At 40.2% G+C, this 20,935-nt stretch overlaps 1 protein-coding gene across 1 annotated transcript in view; it reads right to left on the bottom strand.

Annotated features, from left to right (window-relative positions):
- Nucleotides 1–20,935, bottom strand: part of adamts3 (ADAM metallopeptidase with thrombospondin type 1 motif, 3) — a 255,775-nt gene that overhangs the window by 31,498 nt on the left and 203,342 nt on the right. The window contains exons 13-16 of the mRNA XM_008282959.1: nt 20,766–20,899; nt 19,027–19,150; nt 11,588–11,668; nt 923–1,086 (exon numbers count right to left, since the gene is read on the bottom strand). Coding sequence (XP_008281181.1) covers nt 923–1,086; nt 11,588–11,668; nt 19,027–19,150; nt 20,766–20,899 — 503 coding nt within the window. The remainder of the gene's footprint in view (nt 1–922; nt 1,087–11,587; nt 11,669–19,026; nt 19,151–20,765; nt 20,900–20,935) is intronic.

Raw genomic sequence — 20,935 nt, 5'->3', positions numbered from 1 at the left:
AGCGGCTTAACTCTGTCTTTTTATGGATTTTTCAGTTTGTCATAGATGTGGAATTGTAGCGCAAAGGTGCTCTATGATTTTCGTGTGCAAACTACATTTCTTTGTGTTGTTTTTAGACCAATATTGGTGCTAAAATATGGGGAAAAAAAACATCCTAAATTCCTTTCGTTGATATGACAACATGCAATTCTGATTTGTGCCCTATTAAAGAGTGAAACAGGGAAGTTTTGAGAGCCAGTTTTTTAATGGAAAAGGGAACAAAGTGCTCGTTCAGAACGACAGGATCAGTCTCAGTTAGGAAGTCTCTTTGTGTGTGTGTGTGTGTGTGTGTGTGTGTCTGTTATTGGCTTTTCTCGACAATTGCTGATTCGATCTGCTTCACATTTGGTGAGTACGTTACTGGATAACCAAGGAAGTGCAGTGTTGAGTATGGAGTTGTTTGGATGAGCAGTTCTTCAGAAACATGATGTTAAATGGCAACTCAGCTAAATGATTAAGGTAGTTTATTACACTGCATTGCAAAGGCGGCTGCACCCAGTGGACACATGGACACAGCGACAACACCTCCACCCTAATCATCCAAACTGTTGCAGCATTTTAGACAGAAACCAACGAGCGCTGCAGTCTGGAAACAAGCTCCTCACTCACTGCAGCTTCTGTCACTTGAAGAAGCGACACACAGACTGAACTGTCCCGCAGCCAACCAATTGGCCCGGTCCGAAACAAGCACATTTTCAACGGGTACTGCACAAGTTAATTAAAATCTAACAGACAGCGAGAGGAAATTAATGAGCGGGACGGGATTTGGGGCGATTTGGCAGAATGGCTGACCTGTTTCCCTTATTACAGCGCTCATTGTCGGGCAAACAGCCTTTTAGACAAATTAAAATATGAGCGTGACAGAGGAGGAAAGTGTTATTACCAGAACCACCACGGGGTCATGCAGAGGTCCGTCGGTGTGCAGCGTCTCCACGTCCTCCTCGATGATGTAATGCCACTCCACGCCCAAGTCGATGAAGCTCCTGGACTTGATCTCCTCTCCTTTGCCGTTGAGGATGTAATGCCCCGTCGCCTGGTTCTTGATTGCTGCAATCAGTAATTTATCATGAGCCGCTGCCAAAAGCTTGAAATATCTTCACTCCATTAGTTACAAATCTTCTGAATTATTCAACGAGAAAAAAAATCAGTGTTCTCAGACGGGTGACTCACAGAAGTAAACTGAAACACTACAATGTCTGGTTCGTTTTCAAGTTCACACGAAACACGCTGCCAAGCTTATAATGTACTAAAACAGAACAGAACAGGATTGTTTATCAGACGCTTAATGCATTTTTTTTGCATCTGAATGTATCATAATCAAAAGCTGCTAAATCAACCCACTTTTCCCTGTCGCAGATCATTTCCTCTGGTGCAGAAGTTCAGTTTAAACTCTTATGCTCAGTAATAGGAATATTAAATAGTATGCAGCGTTTTTGTGTGTCCTGCATGTTAATTTAGGAGCAAACCTGATGCACTGCAGGCATATTCAGATTTCTGACTTACAATAAAACCTGTACAATTCTCCAACTACTTAAAATTCTAAACTATTTCTTTACTGGCTTGTATTTACTCTGTAATAGTTTAATCGTATTTATTTTGTCATTTAGTTCCTACAATTCTCATGCTGCAGTACAAAAACTTTAAAGGTGCTGTTTTTCTTATGTAAGTCTTACGTTTGTTCTTCCTTGACGTTTAAACTAAGGAGGCACAAAGACATAGGGACGTTTTCAGTATTTGTTCATACAAGTTTTTAACCATAAATAAACACTGACAGGCAGATGTGATGACTAATGCACAAGACTATGTGAGCTTGGACAACTCTTGTAAAATGGGTCAGATTCACTGTGTTTATAGCTGTTGTCAGGACTGTGTCGACTCGAGTGTCATTAAAGAAGCATCAAGTCTACAGTTTAGTAGGAGAATGTTATATTTAAATAAAATACGGCAGCTTTTAAATGTAAGTTGAGGAAGTTTTCTTGTTTTGCTCACCAACGTGTACATTTGAGAAGCATTGTTATGTATGTGTTATGTTGTGTGTCACTATAAATGTAGAAATAAGACGTTGATTCCACTACAGAAGAGACCTGATGCTTTCTGGGGAAACAACATGTCCATATAACGGCATCGTCAATCAGCCAGAATGAGTTGGAAAATAAAAGCATGACTGAAATTGGCAAAAATACAATATTGTGCACCTCTGCTTTAATAATCTGTGTTAATATCTTAACATATAATATATATATTGTTTTAAATATATAAGATATATATTGAGAAAATTGACAGAATTGGCCTCTAAAAATTGGTCAATAGTCCTGACTAAACGAGCAACAAACGTCTTTATTAGGAGTTTAACACTAATAATTAGGACTGTGTGTACATGTGGTTTGATCAGATTTAACGATAATCAAAATAACTGTTTTTATATTCTGTTTTCTTTTTTTTTTTTTAATGCTGCTGATCCTGATTGAATCGTGATATTGTCACATCGTCTTTTTCTAACTGCGGCACTTCACAAAAGTACAGAAATAAGGGACAAAAACACACCGCACATAAAATAATAAAAAAAGTTTTCAAGGCCTTTAAAAATGTCAAAGTTTTTGTTTGTGGATGATTCACTGGCTGCTCTGTAGAAATAATTATGAACGTATTCAGTGTGGACAGATTTGTTCCTCAGTTTTTACATAAAACGACTAAAAACAAACTGTTTGACTGAAACATGGCTTATAGTTTTTGTATAATAAGGTTCAAAAAGTCAAAATAAAGTTTATCATCAAGTCATATAAGCATCATTAGATTTTAGAAACCAGCTATTCAAAAACTCCCACGATCAAAAAACAAACAAACAAAAACAACAATTTGCATTCATGGTCCTGATAAAAACACATATTCAGATAGTTCAGATAATAAACCACGCTGTGTATATGTGTATAACTGTACCAGCAACACTTACAATTTTCAACGAATACTTTATAATTTATTGTCTTGGTGCTGTCTGGTTCCAGGTATAGACCAAAGAAAGAATTTCAAACTCATAAATAAGTGATGGAGCAGAATGCCAGAATAAGTTGTTGTTGTTTTTTTTAAACTAATAAAGTATTTGCTTATTAAAAACATGAATTAAAATCTCAGTCTGTTTGGTTTAACAGATGCATTAAGTTCTCTAATATTCATATTTAAAACATGATCAGACTTTTATCAAGCGTCTGCACCAGAGAAAAAGATCTGAGCAGGTGAGTCTTTCTAATGAAACACCTGCTGTTTATCTCTAACACCTGTGCTGCTTTTTTTTCTGGATACAAACCCCTGATGAAGAAAATCTTTAATTGCAGTTGATGCGAAACACAATGAGAGAAATGCGGCGCTAATAGCAGGATGCTACGCTAGCATCGCTCCTTCAGGTGGAAGAGGATCGTAGAAGCCAATAACGTGATAACGGCCGATAACGGAATAAAAGTCCTGAACCAATAACGTAATATCTTTTGGCCAATAACTTATTACGTTATCAGCCGTTTTTATCGACTGTTATTACATTATTGGCTTTTCCAAGGATCCATCATCACATGTCATGTTACAGATAACGACAGCGACATGAGGAAGGATGGATGCTGTTTTCAAAAACACTCTGATGCTACAACAGGGTTTTTTTTGCCTTTTTTTGTCCAACTATGAGATGATCAGACGGTCTCAAAGGAAATGTTTTCCACCCAAAGTCAGATAGAAACTGTGTGAAATGTTTACAAAAAAGTCAGTGCTCACTTTTGTCCTGTTTCTTTTCTAAACTTGGCTACTGAAGGCCATTTTTTCCCCCCTTGCAGAGCTGCAGGCTTTGTTCAGAATAAAGAATAAAGGCACCTTAAAGATGCTCACTGACCTCATAGACATTCAAACTGAGGCTTCACAGCTGGATTGAGAGGACACGTTTCCCTTCACGACTACTCTTAATGTGAATGTTGGGTCACCACGTATGCTAATGGAGATGATATGAAACATGCTGTATGTTCATGATTCAAAATTCAATAGATTTTATTTGTCCCTTGCTCAGTTTGTGAACTGAAATGCAAAGTGATTTTCTTTTTGCTAGTCTGTGCGAAAACAAAGAGACATGATGAGGATATTCCCTAAAAATGAGTCATGAATGAAGAGATGATGAAACTAAAAATTGCATTTCGCAAAAGTTGCAATATTTAACTGGGAAAAATCTTCAGAGGCAGAAGCAACTGTGACCAGAGCAGTCAGATTTAGTTATAAGGAGCTTCTCATTAAGCTAAGATGTCTCTTTGCTTCCCTCTCTCACATCTTAGCTCCTCTCAGTGAGGATCTAATGCAGGATAAGACGACCTTTCCTTGCTCTAAGTTCTTAAAAAAGCCTGAATTAAAACTTCTTCCAGAGAATAAAGGCTTTGTGGGAGACATGAAGCATGATTTAGCACCATGAAAAGCATCCAGTGGATTGATGGGGAGCTCGACAACACACTGTTTGTTTGTGTTTACTTTTGCAACCATGACAACAAAGCTTATGAGTTAATCTTCGCAAAGTCGCGATTTTAAGCAGAATTTGTGCTTTTTTCTAACCTTCACAACCTGCTTTGTGGAATTGTTTTTGTCAAGGATGTGAACACGCACAGGAAATTAGAATCTGGGTTTTTTAAAATTTATTTTGCTGTAAAATTATTCACACAAAATAAAGCACACACGCATTTAAAAGACGGCAACAGGTTAAAGAAGGAAAATCTGTGTTTAAATACTATGCACAGTTGTAAATTTAACTCCTTAAATCTAAACTAAATTAATTTTGTGCCTAAAAATAACCAAACTTTAACCTTTAGGGATGCAACTGATCATGGTTTGCCTTCGATCGCAGCTTATTAGTCACGGATCAGAGAAAATTTCAGATCCGCAAGAAAACTGTGCATTCTTTAGGGAGTTATTCCTCAGTGAGGTATTTTGTCTGTTTGTCTGTTTATCTGTAAAAGCTACCGGCTGTCACATTCTTTTAGCTCACTGGACTTTGTAGAGGATGTTTGTTTTACTGCATTTTACTGTGTTACGGTGCAACGTCACGACTATGTTCTTGTTCTGTTTCTATGATTTCCTCTTTTCTCTAATGGGCGGATGTGGCTCAGGTGGTAGAGCGGCTGTCCTCTAAACACAAGGTTGTTGGCCTTCCACATTCGAAGTGTCCTTGGGCAAGACACTGAACCCGAGGTCTGTCCCAATGGCAGGCAGCACCTTGCATGGCAGCTCTGTTGCCATTGGTGAATGAGGAACACATTGTAAAGCGCTCTGAGTACCACTACGGTAGAAAAGCACTACATAAGTGCAGATCATTTACCATTCCACTGTCTATTTGCATCTGAATAACATGCATTCTATTTATTTATTTATGTTATTTCATTTCATTGGTTGTTAAGCACTTTGTGTTGCATTATATTTGTATGAGCGGTGCTTTATAGACAGAGTCTGATTGATTGATTGAACTTTGTAATGGAACTTTGAAGTCTAAATGTGTGCTGAACCATAAAGCTTGATTTATACGGCCCAACAGATCAGCTGCGGTCCATTACACCACTATTAACCATTAAACAGATGTATTTTTTATTATCTGTAACAGTGGTTTAGGAAGACGGAGATGAATGACGCTGTAATGCTGCTACAGATCCGCTGCTCCAGGGACAAAAGACGTATTTTGCCGCTTAATTCTAAAGCCTGGGAAATAGATTTCCGTTATAGAATACGCTCACATATTTTCTGCTTACGTGTTTTTTTCACGCTTTATCTCAATTTGAAGGATTTAGTGTGCGTCTGAAATAATACACATGAATGGTTTGAGGCCGCTCGTCAATGCGGGGGCCACGGTCCTAAACATGACAAACCGCTGTGGCAGAACAAAACGCTCTTTTTACGCGACGTATGCATCGTTAATGAAAATGCTTATCAGCAGCGACCACAGTTGTAAAGCTCATTATGCTGTGACGTTCTCGGCCAAGGATTACCGGGACGTTCACAAAAGCTCCCAGAGACTCAAAAACACCAGAGTGTAAAACATCAGTGTTGATTTTAATGCAAGATTTTTTTATTCCTTCATTCAAGGTGACGTTCTGAGATGTTCTTAATGTCAACAAATAGCTCTATAGAGACAAAGTAATGCATAAAAAAAAAGACTAAAGCAGTGATGAATTGCTGCAAAGGCGCTGCATTGTTGGGTTACTGAAGGTTCGCTTTATAGAACTAGTGACTCTATAAAACTTTTTAATTTAGGATGTTTTCATCGTTACCTGATGTCAGTTTCAGGGTGAGGTTGTTTATATCATCACAGCTTTCACAGCTAATTTAGCTCAATAACATAAAGTTATTGAGCGTTATTTTGAAACTGAAAACACCAGCAGCTTAACGTATTTCATAGATGAAGGTTAGAAATTTCACGTTTCAGCCTCATTTGCGGCTCATAAATCAACTTTCCTTTGTCTGTCCTGTATTAATAATCCTCCTTATTACACATGAAATCAGATTCTGTGCCTCTCCGGCGCATGCCAATCCAGATGAGAAATACTCGCTCTAATGTCTGATTGAGTTTCCCTGATTGATTGAAGAGATGATTAATTATCCTGAGCCTCTGACGTCATCATTTTCACCCTAATCAGTGAAGATCAACATCGTGTGATCAGGCATCGGAGTGCACCACGCTGAAGCTAATGTAGATCACATCAGATATGGTGATTGTCACCAGATCTTGGCGGTGGATTAACAAATATGGTGGCAGAGTTGAAGATTACAGCGTCCAACATACTCTGCTGTTTTCTTGTGTGGTGTTTGTTGTCTTGCTGTGCTAAATAGTACACAGTACACATTGTTTTAAACCTATTTTTGATATCTTGGGGGACACTTTTGCACTTTGTTTTCTTTTATTATGACAGTATTAAGATGCTCAAGTGCTGTCTCGTTGCTATTTATAACCGTGTTGTTATGACAATGACAACAAACGACTGAATTGAATTAAACTGAACTGAATCCACCAGTTTTAGATCATATTATAATTACGAAACTATATCAATAATCAATTAAACATAATAATTCCCAAACAAGACAACCTCGACAGCTTTGGGCAGACATAATCCCTTATACCGTACAAGCAAGGTCGATTATTGCTGCTTTTACTTATAAGGAAGAAACATTTATTATAATTTTTTTTCTAAATTCTACACTAATTAAAGCCCTTTGGAGCAAATCTGCTGATGTTTATAAAACTAGCTTGTGAGGCAACTCAAAAAGCAGAAAATACACAAATCTAACAGTTCAGCACGACAAAGACCAAACTGAGCGTCCAATCACAGCTCAGCAGCTCTGATTAAATTTGAATTTCTCCTCAAGTTGGAGTCGAGCGTCAGGGACGGGGGTCGGCATCTCAAGAGTTTGTGAGGGCGGATTCTTCTTTCGGGCACTTGTGACTAAGTAGAAGGCAACTGGACCTCTTGAAACATTTCATCCAAGAATGTTGGTCAGATGCAATGTCTGAAGGGGAGTTCTGGGTTTTTATTCTCTGAGTCATCATGTTAACGGCGGTGAAGCTGCCTGTGGAGGGACGTCAGGACTGTGTTGTAAGTGAGGATATAGATGATCTCCTCTGTTTAAAGATGCTGCTCACCGGCTTCCTGCACTCCTCCCTTAAACCATCTTGAGTTTCTTCTATAAAGTCTGTTTAACTCCAGTTGAGCTTTTTACTTTTTAATTTAGGTGCACCTAAAACTTTTCACCGCACCTTCTGGTGATACTAGATTTGAAACATGGTGGGGTTTTTTTTGTTTTTTTTTGACTGTTCAAATACACTTTCTATCTTAAGGATTGTAAACAGGAATAAGTGTGCAGTTTTAGGCAATATTAGTTGTAAATGTTATTATCATTTTTGGTTCCTCGCTGCTTCGGTTTGCTGCTGCTTGTGTCATTCTCTGGAGTTGTGTTAAGTTACTTCCTGTTTTGTTTTGTAAAGATCTCTCTCCTTGCTTGTTTCCTGTCGTCTTCCTTCCTTTGCCTCGGTTTCTTTCGTCCTTTGCCCCAATCAGTTCTCAGTGTACATCCATGCATTGGCCACACTCTTTGCAATAAGCACAATGTATAATGTTGGCCAAGTAATCAAATGTTAGAGTTTCCAACAGGCTAAAAATGTGCATCTTCAGTTCAGAGAGTGAAATTGTAACCTGGGTTATTTTTTTAAGCTAAAATTTACAGATGTCCGCAAAATATGCAAACTATCGGTGCTCCTAAAACGCCTCACATGCATTTGTTTTGCACAGAGAAGCCTCTCGTCTCTGCTTAGCTACTTCAGCTCACTGACACAGGGGTTTGACCTAAAATTACCTCGTTTGAAAAAGAGTGAACGAAGTCAGTTTTAAAGTGAATGACTTCATATCTACCTGGAGACACACCGACAGACTGTCAGGGACAACACACTGGTGGTGTTTAGTCACACTTGACAGATTTTTTGTGCCTGTAAAGGCTTATTTACTGCAAGCTTGAGACTAGATGAAGCAACACAGAAAATTCCCAGAGTTTTGTCACGTCTAAGTATGTTTGTCACATTTCACCCCCCACCACAGAACATCTTTACGCCTGATGACGACCGTAATATCTATAAAAGATGATCTTTCATGCAGAGGTGTTGCTTTTACCTTATTTCTTTACCACACATTTACAAGTAATTCCCTTCATGCTATAAAGCTTCAAAGTAAGATAAGACAGATTTTCTTTGCCATTTATCCTCAATTTTACCTCAAAGACTTGCTGCACTTCAGTTTTTCCTCCTCTCTTCTCTTCTTACCGTTTCACAGGACGGGAGCGTCAGACAAATAACTTTAACCGCAAATGCTAATCTTCCCAAGTTCTTTTGAAAACCACAGCGCCTCTGGCTGGGGAGATCGATGCTGACCCGCTTCACCTGGCAGATGCTAAATAACTCATACTTTCCTAGGACCAGTCACAGAACGAGAAACAAAAAGATGAGACTCCTCTTTAATCATCTGCCTGACATAAGAGATGCTTTCTGTTTACAGCGAACAAACAACTTGTCTGTTTCTCTGAATTGAGCACTTTAACAGCTCATTTAATTTAGCGTGCTCGTCACTGATAAGTTGTACCTGTTCATTTAAAAGCCCCTTTCACTGAACACTGAAGAACTTTTGTCTCCCCCATCTGGCAGGGTCAGTAATTACACTTTTGAAGCTCTTGATCATTTTCTTTTTAAGTCCTTCCTCTGATTTCTTAGCTTATTTCATCTGGAATATCACAAACTTTTCTTGGATGCTTCCTATGTTTTTCAACACAGGCTCCAACATATTCCTAGTTGAGCTGTTGCACACTAACGATTGCTGGTTGATGTAAAATGCATTACATGACTGCAGAAAGTAGATTCAAAACTCTATTAAATTGCAAAATACGGAGAAATTCAAGTGGTGTCAACAGGCTTAATCAGCATTGTAAAAATAAAAATGTCCAGCATTTTAGCTTTAGTTATTATTTTTCTACTATCTTGTGGCCAAAACAACCACCTCTACCGTCACATGACAACGTTTTACGTATTAACATTGACATTGGCATTATTTTTTAACCCACTTCAGCTCATTGTTTTGATTTTATGCCATATTATATATATACTCAGTTTTTTAGCTCGCAAGCTCAGACAAATCCAGGACAAAAAAAGAGGACTTTTGTTGTCATGGTTTCAATGATAACTGTTTAGTTGGGAGCTGCAATAACTTTATTAATTATTCTATTCATAGAAAACTAATCTTGATTCGGTTTTCCAAGTAAAAATGCCAAACATGTGGTGAATTCATCTTTTCAAATGTGAGAAGCTGTGTGTAGATAATGGATGGATGGATGGATGGATGGATGGATGGATGGATGCATGTATGGATGGATGCATGTATGGATGGATGGATGGATGGATGGATGGATGGATGGATGGATGGATGGATGATGGATGGATGGATGGATGGATGGATGGATGATGGATGGATGGATGGATGGATGGATGGATGATGGATGGATGGATGGATGGATGGATGGATGGATGGAGGGATGGATGGATGGATGGATGGATGGATGGATGGATGGACTTTCTCCGTTTCTTGGTGTACTCTTGTAGTAAACTGAATATTTCTGGAGTTTTGGACTGCAAACTCTGAAACCAGCAATTTAAAGATACCACCTGGGGGTCTGGAAAAATGCAGTTTCTAATATTTTATAGAGCATTTTGTAGCTCAACAGACATTGAGATCAGCTTATTTAGGAATGATTCGGCGGTCTTCCACTGCAGGAACTTGGGGAATGTTTATAGGAACAGTCCAGTTTTGTTTCAGTACAGGATCAGAAACCTTCAGCAACGACGTAAACTATAAACGATGAGGAATCGTCGTGACTGAACTTGCTGTGTAGCCTACATGATGAACTATATTTTGCTGATGGTGATGCTTGGGAGGAGAAGAATGCTACTTAATGAGAATACGAACAGGAAGGAAACTAAACGGTACATGTCGTCCTCTCAAAATCAGCATCGAGACCTGCAGAGCGTCTTTCTCCTACCTGACCTGAAGTGGTACTTCATCTCTCCTGAAAATGGCCCCTAAAGAGGTTCTAGACAGGTTTTTCTTGCAGTTGAAACTTGCACAAAGCTTCAGGCTGCCCTAAAACATCCTGCAAGTTTCTGCAATGGAGAGCAGCTCGTTGTCGTTTAAATAAACCAGCGGTGACAACCAGTCAGACACTGCAGACAGTCGCTGGCTTCTCCTTTGCAAAACTCTGACATTTTGCAGTCCAGTCAAACCACTACGGCTGTTTCTATGGATACTAAAACATATGCCAAAATTGGGAATTTGCACAAACAGCTCATGTTGTTGTCAGTGTTCCACTATGGTTGTGGTGGGAAACCTCCGTTCTAACTCAATCCTGCAGAGATTATACTAAAACATGAATATATTTAAGATAAGGCAGAGCTTTATCAATCTCGAAGGGGATTCTTGTGCAAGATATTGCTCAGAAAAAACACAATAACATCAAAATAAATGCACAGAAAAGCAACATGATGTAAGTACGAGACATCACTCCAAATAAAAATAAGTCAGTTAAAATGAGACTAGAATAGCAAAGGCAGACGTAATGAGACTGAGGTGAGAAATTAAAGTGACTGTCAGTCAGACATCATGCTTTTTTCATTCTATATTCTGTTTTGAAGTCATGAATAAAGCCAGTTTGTTCTACATGTGTCTGTAAATTCAGCTGGAAAAATATGACAAAAGAAAATGCATCATCCTACTTTTGCAGAGGAGAGAACCCACTAATCTACGACCTCCCTTTAATAGACTGATGAATAATGAATGTGCAATAAGAAGACTAATTTTCTTAGTCAGGGAGGCGATAAGGAACAAATTATACAGCGTCTATAATCTACGAGTGTACAGAATATGTTCTCATTAGCCTTCCTGGGAAGCATGAGGAGGACGGCGAGGAGCTATTTTCTGATTTCACATGTGTTCGTGGTGGGGAGTCGACAACTTACCAAGAATTTGAGGGGAGGCCTCATGTTCTTGGATGATCACATGTCTACTTCCAGGAGGAATGAGAAACATCTTAAGGTAACCTTTTGCCAAGTTTGTAGCAGCAGCAGCAGCAGAAGCAGGAGGGCGGTTAGAAAAAGATGAGACAGAGACGAGACAGGTAAGTTGAGCAGATACAGGAACATTCTGAGTGTTTGTGGAGGTGGACATCACGCCAGTTTCAGAAGCTTTTTGGCTTTTTTTTTTTAGCTCACTTTGCTCTACAAAGTTTGAAGACGTTAAAGAAGAAAACACTACGTCGGCTCTCCTCCTCGCTGCAGGTAAAAGTTTTATTGAAACAGGCCACAAAAGTGTTCATTCACATCCGTGTCAGCATTTACTGTCATTTCTACTCACGCTGATTGATGCGCACACGGGATGAGAATGAAAACAGCCTTCAGCCACGTTTCAATAAAGCACGACTACGGCTCAGCAAAGTCGCCTTCTGCCAGGGATGTCCACCGCTCACAAACCTACCGTCACTCACCAAGCACATTTCTAGAGTCCTCGGTTTCATTTAAAAACACATTTCGAGCTCCTTTGGGCAAAAAGAAGGCTCCTCTGGTCTTCCCTTGAAAATGAAATAAATCAGTTAGTCAGTATTACAGTGTCTCTCTTTGTCAACAACATCACCAACAGTGGAGGCACATTTAATTAGCGTAGCAGGGACCAGAGGAATTCACGCTGGATGAGGAAGCAAACCATTTTTATTTTGTTCTTTTTTTTTTGTTTTGCTGGCGGGGTGGCACTTGCCAATCACCAGCAGTGAACTGCGGCGGTGTAATTACTCGGCCTCACATTTGACAGGCGGCGCCGACACTCCTGACGCAGTCACAGCGGAGCGGCGAGGTGATTATTAATGCGTCTGGCGCTCACCGTCGCAGGGTCCACGCAAGGCTACGACAGGTGGCGGAGGATGTGTATTGAGGGCTTTAAATTGCATTCTTACTTCAGGGAAAAATGGCACAAAAAAAAAGAAAATAAGAAATGATGTCTCGCTTTTACTAGAGCATCCTCTGACGGCAGCCAATTTATGAACCACATGCTGCTCAGTAGAAATCATGATTTGATTACACAGCTCCCTGCAGACTGAAAGAGCAAACTTGTTGTCTAGAAATGACCCCTCGGAGGTGGATCGTAGGGCCGAAGAGAGCCTCAGTGTGGCATAAATCCTCCTGTAAATGGCCAACAACATCCCAGATTGTTTCCAAAGGTCTGCAGGTTTGTTTAATGTCACATTTTCATCTAAGTTAGTTTGTTAGGCCGACAAAGCACGCATCATAAATAAGAACTCTTCACAGACAGCTCTAGAGACTCGGTTGTGTTACGAGCCCCGTGACAGATACGACCTAAACACACACTTCATTAGTAACAGAAGGAAACAGCAGCTTGTGTGACTCGCGTCTCCAGATCTCTACAGTGTTAGTCATCCATCTGCACTACAAGCCGCTACGGAGCCAAAGGTTGGATACTTGCATATTGTGTTCTCCAACAAAGGGGTTTCTTTTTGGGCTCTCTTGCTTAACTGTTTCCCTGTTAAAAAAGGTGAGCGGTTAATCGAGAGTGAGGAAGTGAAGAGGATCGATCACAGTTATAACAAAGTACATCCTCAGACGGTTTGATGAAGCCGTCATGGCGAAGTCCATTTTCTCTGAAGCTCTCTGTATTGAAGCCACAGCATCATTTCTCTTAAATGAAATTCAATAATAAAGTATTCATGGCTCTTGATGCTGGAATCGAGGACGGGCTGTTGAAGGCGTCATGAAACCGTCTGAGCGAGTGGATCCGTCATTCATTCAAGTTATTCTCTTCATGCTTGCCATTACTGTGAGGACACATTTTTCACACACACAAAAAAAAGAAGAAATCAAGCACTCAATCCTTCAGCTTAATTCTGCACAGAGGGAAGATGTTTTAGAAAGCAGAGCTTCAGTGGACCGAGTTGTGCTTCCTGTGTGCGAGCCCTGTTTGGCTGCAGAGGCAAGATAACCTGAACGAAGCAACTTAAATTAAAAAAAAAAAAGTTTATATGAAAGGGCTAGGCATGAAGTGTTAATCAACTTTCACAACATTGAACTGAGTGTATTAAATAAATAAATAAAGGGACTTAATCGCTTTTGCTCTTAATTAGTCAGAGTCTGCGTTTAAAAGAACCCGACTGTTCGCTCAGAGTGACGGCTGAGGCAGCTGTCAGACTCTCAGCACACCTCGATGTCGCTCTGCGAGCTCCATACGGACTCATTTACCGGCTACAAATGCAAATTTAACACGCGATCGAGCAGGAAACAACACGGAGCTCTGCGGGAGGCCGTCGCATTCTCGTCAACAACTCTGTGACCAGTACGACATTACAACAGGGCTGCTTTGTCATTTACAAAAAATGTCAATAATATTAACAGATTTTTATCAATGTTAATTACGAGGAACAATAATGATGATTTCAGTACGAGGTGCGATCAAATAGTTCAGCGGCTGTTTGTGTTGCAGCAACAGAGATTAAATGCCTCGTGACATCTTGCATTCAATATGGTAACCTGTGACCACCGATAGATCCACGTTCTTGATTTCACCATGGAGCTGGAGCAGAGAAGAAAAACATCCGTCAGTCAGGAGTTGGGATGATCCAGCCTTCATGTTGAGGATCATTGCTGGTGTTTAGAGGTGGGTCTGCGGCTACCACCAAGAGAAGAAACAGTAGTTTCCAAAGAGCTGAAGAGCTGCAGTTTCCAAAGCCGGACAAGGAGCATCAGGTTGAAACGAACCACCAGAACATGCACCTCATTTAGCATGAACCATTCCTCCAGAGTCGGTCTGCCAGCTTCTACTGTAACATCCTGAGGTGACGAAGGGCGAACATTCGGTGCAAACATGGTGCGATGTGGGTGCTCCAATTGCACTGTGGATTATCCATCCATCTGTCCATTATCTTCTGCTTTCCCAAATGTTCCTCTCCCCAACAACATGCTCCTGTTCCTCCTGAATGATCTGAAGGCGTTCCCAGGCCAGATGAGATATGTAATCCCTCCATCAATAAGTGCAATAACTTTAAATTACAGCACTTCACTGTGGACACAAACGTGTGATAGTGAAATGACTGCAATCCATACGATGGCAGTGTAGCCAACAGCTGATGTGTGCTATGCATTACTTCTTTTAATATATTTCTACTTCATATTTTCCACTTTTAACAGTTTTCTACTTTTAATACATTAGCTGAGCATGGTGCAGTTAAATCTCGTTTTGTTTATACAATGACAATAAAGAAACTAATCTAATACAAATTGATTTCTAGATCTGCCCTGAGGTTTGCTGCTTGGAAAACCCCCTAAAGGCAACCTGATCAGACACCAAAACCACCTGAACAGCGACTCTTCTAGAGCTCCCTCCAGATGTCTGAACTCCTTGCTCTATCAGTAAGACTCGAGCCCAGCCACTCAGCAGACTGCATTCATTTCATCCGTTTTTTACTACCCAAAGCTCATGACCATCGATGAGGGTTGGAACAAAGATCAGTTGGTAATTCAAGAGATGTGTCTTTGGGCTTAGCTCCACCTTCACCGCGACATCTGCAATACTGGTTACTGGTGGTGCTTTGCCGATCCGTCTGTCAGTCTCATGCTCCATTTTCCTTTCAGTTGTGAACAAGATCCTGAGATATTCAACCTCTTTTGCTTCAGGAAGCGATTTCCCCCCCAAACTAAAGGAAGCAACCAATTCCAGAAAAAGAATTCGGAGCTGCTCAGACAAGAGTCAGCTGTAAACTGCTGCAGCTCATGGGGCATACGGATTATGTTTGTTGGCCACAAACCAATCGTCAATCTCCATCTGCCAGATTTAGCTCCCGGCGACATCCTCATCGGAGACGGTGCTTGATGTTCTTCCATGACAGGACTTCCAGGGAGCATTAACAGTGTTACAGGAGCACTGGGAGCAGAGTAGTGCTGCACAAAGAGATTGATTTGATAAGGGCTAGGACTTTTTGATCGCATCTCGTATACTTTTGCCCATTTCATAATTTCCTCTGCAGTAACACCAACTGGTCTGGAAGTCTAAGCCCATAATGGGTTTGTCAAACACTCTAGTAATTATGCACTCTAAGATTTTTGATCTCCGACATCAACTTTATAACAAGCCCCACTGTTTTTTGTGTTGTTGTGCGCAATAATTACTTAAAAAAGAAAGAAAAAAAAACTGGTAATTGGAGATCCACAGATAAAAACTGCAATGAATCTTTACAGTGTTTCACAGATCGAGTTTCAGTTCCACACAACATACTAATCACACACTGCGCTGTCAACTGACTTTCATACTCAAATTTAATTCACAATAACTGTAAATAAACTTAGCAAAAAAGCTAAAGATTTTCTGTGTTGTTTCCTGGATCTTTCTGTAAGTGTCCCAACTTCTACATGGAATGTATTTTAGTTTTCTCCCCGTGGCTATAGTCACCTTTTCAAAACATATTCAAAAAGTTGCCTTCTTCCACCTGTTCCTTACTTGGGTCACATTTCCGTCCACCCACGAGGGACAAATGCAAAGTAAACAAATGCAAAATGTAGCTAAAAGCTCCACAATTAAACCTGTGAAGTGGACCTTGAGTTCAGAGCTGCTTTTCAAACTTGTGTTTTTAAGGTAAAGCCTGAACCTAAGAGTTCACTGAAAACCTGCAGAATTAGTATGCAGGGTGGAAGTGAAATGCAGCTTTAGTTTCAGAGCCCCTTCAAAGAGATAACGGCACTGCGGCAAGAAACCCCATGCAGGCTTCCTTCTTCATTTCGAGGCGCTGCTGCTCAGACAAAGCAGTTTGCACTTTGCTTTACGCTTGCAGCTCGTACAGTTAATAACATCAGTGCTGGCGTCTAGGCAAATATCTAAACTTTATTCGTATTTACTGTTTAACGGGAGTGACATTGGTGCAATCATTTCTCAGTGTTTGACTGCATGTTTACATCAGTCAGGATGGTGAATTTTTCTTCCAGCTGTACGAGTCAAACGCCAGCTCCATCACTATCTCACTTTTCAGGAAAATGTAAGTGGTTAGATCCCTCATCTGAGCTCAGCGATTCACCACACAAACCTGAGATATTTGAAATGTTTCTGCCGGATGCCACAACCTGGCACTTTTACTTTAAGTGCAGTTTGAGACTGAATCAGAATTAGTTCTCTGCAGAGCGAGGATGCTTCTTGGTTAGTAGGGTCGGCTCTGGGTGTTGAAAATGGCCAAACAAATGTTCAAAAAAAAGGCTGAAAAAGCCACTAACGATATAACAAAGGATGTTAATTGTCGCTAATCAACGGTTTTAGCACTTTGCTTTTAGAATCTGTGCATAAAAGATGACATACTCTAATCAAAGTTATTGAAGCAGAGGAAAACTGCACTTTACATACAATTTAGTCGGATACGGATGTTAAAAAGGCCAAACAAATGTACAAAAACCACTAAGGAGCTAAAAATGCTTAATAAAGTGTGGCAGCTAATCAAATTCTGTTTGAAGCACTTTGCTTTTTTCATCAGTGCTTAACGGATGGTATACCCTCATCAAAGTTGAGGCAGACGGAAGCTGCACTCCACACGTAATTTCAAATCACATGCTTTCAATGTAGGATTTCACCGGCAGCGTATACTTACAGACACTCTAGCAGATTGCAGAGTGTCTTTTAGCTGCTTTAGAATTATGCTTCACTCTGCTCAGCAGCTGATATTTCTGACATTCATTCTGAACAGAGTCAGTGGAGGCCTCTGCACCTTCATGGAATAATTCAAAGGAAAAATTATAAGACGAAAACAGGCATCCTAACTAATCCTCCAAGTATTCCTCCTCATCTGTCATGTGACCTTCACCGTACAGGGTATAGAGACGCCTCAAGAATCAGCCAAGAATTCAACCATTAAAGGAACATGGAGCCTCAGCCAGCTATGATACTTGGCTCACGTTGGTAAATAGACGTAGCCGTGAGTTAAGCAAACTAAAAAACAAGTGGCTAATTAGAAGCGTATCACATCTCCTTGGGATCTGTTGAAACAGGAAGCCATTAGACAACGATAATTCAGTGTTTACGGATGAGGCTGGAATTATTCTGTTTTTCTGAGTGCCACCAAATCCAATAAAAAGTACAGCTGCAGCATCCAGGTCAAATGATTTGTCGCTATGCTCTCATTAGACCAAATTCTCTTTGGCCAGACTATCGCCAGCGTTACTTCACATCAGTCTTCAATAGAGTTCTGGGATAAATCCAATATTTGTGCCAGCAGGAGGAGCAGACAACCCATGAACACCTCCTTGTTTTCAAAACTTTAAACTCACCCAAACCTTACGGAAACTGCAAGTTCTAGTTCACTTATTGTTTACTTAAAGTCAACACCATGTCAAATAAGTTGTCAGTGTGGTTGCATTTTCCTCAAACTGGTCAAAAAGTTGGGTGTAAACTTTGCAAACATCAGTTTGTGCATCACAGCTCAACAGTAGCAGCTCAATGTGTCTGGTTATGTTTCTCCATAGTTCTTGAAACAGAATCACCAGTTGATGCAGTTCTATTACCAGAAATCATATGAATATGGGCGGCTGGTCCGAGTCTTTTCTAATCATTTCAGTTAAGAACAAGTGGGTTCAAATGATTTAACCTTAACATTAGCTTCTTGCGATTATCTAGAATGCATTAAGTGTAATAAGGCTGCAGATAGAGGTCCCTCACTGCACTGTGGTCCATTCAGTTCATCTAGAAAAGTCATGCAGCCTTCTCTTTCCCCCATCGACTGGCTAAAGAGGAAGTCCAGTTTTAGCTGCCTGACACTTTCTTTAGCTGACTCCAAACCAAAAGGGGAAGAGACGAACACAAAACGATCTACTAAGTGTTGCATACGTATGTAAAGCAGGAGTTGTGGATCAACTATTCAAACTGTAAACGCTCCCTAATGCACCAAATGTGGTTTAATCTGCAGCTGAGAACATAATTCCCAACAAAAACACAGTTTACCCCAGTTTCTGTGATGATAATTAAAAAAACTACAGTGCCCAGCTGTGAAAGTCAATTATGAAGCTGTTTTCTAAAGTTTTGTGTTTGTTTGGGGCTGAACACTGCAAACAGAAGGAGGAAACAGGACAAGAGATGGTGTGACAGTATAGAAAACACAGAATAACACCAGCCTTATCCCATTAGTGTGAACCACTGGGTGAGACAAAGGGGTGATAATGCACTCTAATGCATTTATGTGTCGCTTCATACAAAAGCATCTGCAAAAAGAATGTAAAATAACAATAAATGACATATATTCGTGGACCAAAACATGAAAGAAATAAACATGTTAGTCATTCAGGAACAAACTGGAGATGAAAAAACACAAAGAGAAAACGTCCAACCCATTAGCAGCTATGGTGTTAGCATCGGTTCCACGTGTTCTTACCGGCTTTCTTCGGCGTTCTGGTGAAGGTTCCTTTGACGGTGCGGCAGTGCGAGTTGTCTCCACCGCAAACCCCGCACTTGTCCTCGACTTTGTTTGAGCCGATCTCTCTGTCGCAGCCGACTTTCTGGAGACAGAAAAAAAGACGAGATGAGCTGCGATTGATTTTTGGCCGAAGGGAACGGAAACAGTCAGAACTCAGTTTGACGAGGAGCGTCCAGCGTTTTCACAGCAGCTTTAATCAGAGCTGAGTGGACATAAACTGGTGTTAGCAGGCTGAATGTGGAGCTGGAGGATAGTTAAGTTGTCATTTGGCCACAAGAGGCATCACCTCACTTGGAGACACTGAGGGAATCTGAAAGTGATGCTTTAGCTCAGTGGTGTCCAGTTTGACCCTGGGCATGCCACAAAAGCTGTCTCATTGTTTCTAATTTTCCAATGTCCCCCAAAACTAGTTGGTTTTAACCTACTACACTGCGACTAAATGCTTGCAGCTGCTTCACCTAAACTGATCAAACGTTGCGGAAAAGCTGCTAATCTGGATGAATAAAGGCTGCAAAAGGAACAACAGTGGATCATTCCACCTTAAATCACCATCTGACCATCTTCAATGTTTTTTTTTTAAAAGTGGTGAATATTGATTAAATTAACCATGTGTGAAATCAAAGGTAACATTAGTTTATGAGTTAAATATTCTTAACGAAGGTGGGGTCATGTAGATTTTTGCACCATTTTCTTTGCACCAATCTGTGCCATAACTTAAGAAAGAATGTAGTTAGACTCCTGACATTTGGCAGACTCATTCATAAGTACAGATGGTGTTTAAAGGTACAACCTTGTTTTGATAGAGTTACACAAACCAGTTATATGATGGCGCAAATTTGGTCAAGAAATGTAATGTTTCTGTCTACTTATGGTACCACTTTTCATCAATTGTTCTTTTTGCTCAGTAACAGCATTACAAACTCTTCCACCTATCATACCTGCTAAATCATTATTCTAATATTAGCCATAAAAGGTAATTTAAACACTTTTTTTCCTCATAAAGTATGCTTTTGACTGGCCGCAGACCCTGCATTTTTTAAACTCCTATTAGTGCCAATCAAAGGACAAAAAAAAAAAAATCAGTCTCTAAGGGTGAAAAATAAAAATGTTATAGTTGGTGGAATATCAGTATATAAAAAAGGGCTTCACCACTGAAAACTATATGCACATATCAATGAGTCTGCTAAATTTTAGGATTCCAGCTACATTAGTTCTCAAGTCTTGGCACTTGAAACACACATAAAAAGTCGCAAATATCGACATGAGCACATCTTCTTTAAGGATTTTTTTAATGCAGTATTCAAAGATTTAACTTGTTTTACTTAATTACATACGCATGCACAGGAAAAAAAAAAAACTAGATTACAAATATGTGATGGTCAAGCGTGAACTTTTTCAAACTTTGGTCAGCTGGGATGGGTTGACCAACGTAGCTACTCACCTGTATGCTGCTGTGAACTGAATCTTTGTTAGCTGCTGCTGGCAGAAATCTCAGAACAAATTGGCAGTAATGAATCCAAACATCACCGTGAAGCCTCCTTACAAGCAGCAGTGAGTAAGATCCAGTCAACTTGATGCTGTTTGTGCAATTTAATGAATTCCTTCAACGTTTTCAGGATTTATCGGCCCACAGCTGGTGGTGCCGCCGGTAACCTGATGCAACGCGTCGAAATCTGGTAGTCTGAACACGTCCTTACCACACATTCTCCTCGCACGCAGATACTGTAGGCGTCTTTGTAGGAGCATCGCGTCCCATCATGCACCAGGAGCTTCATGTAGGCCACGTCTCCCGTCTCCTTGGACTGACAGTACAGGTGGCATCTCTTGTTGGCTGCAAGACGACGATGGAATAATTAAGAATGAACAG

The sequence above is a fragment of the Stegastes partitus genome, unplaced genomic scaffold (assembly GCF_000690725.1).
Source record: "Stegastes partitus isolate 25-593 unplaced genomic scaffold, Stegastes_partitus-1.0.2 Scaffold291, whole genome shotgun sequence".
Classification (NCBI taxonomy): Eukaryota; Metazoa; Chordata; class Actinopteri; family Pomacentridae; genus Stegastes; species Stegastes partitus.
This window is presented reverse-complemented; position numbering and strand designations above follow the sequence as displayed.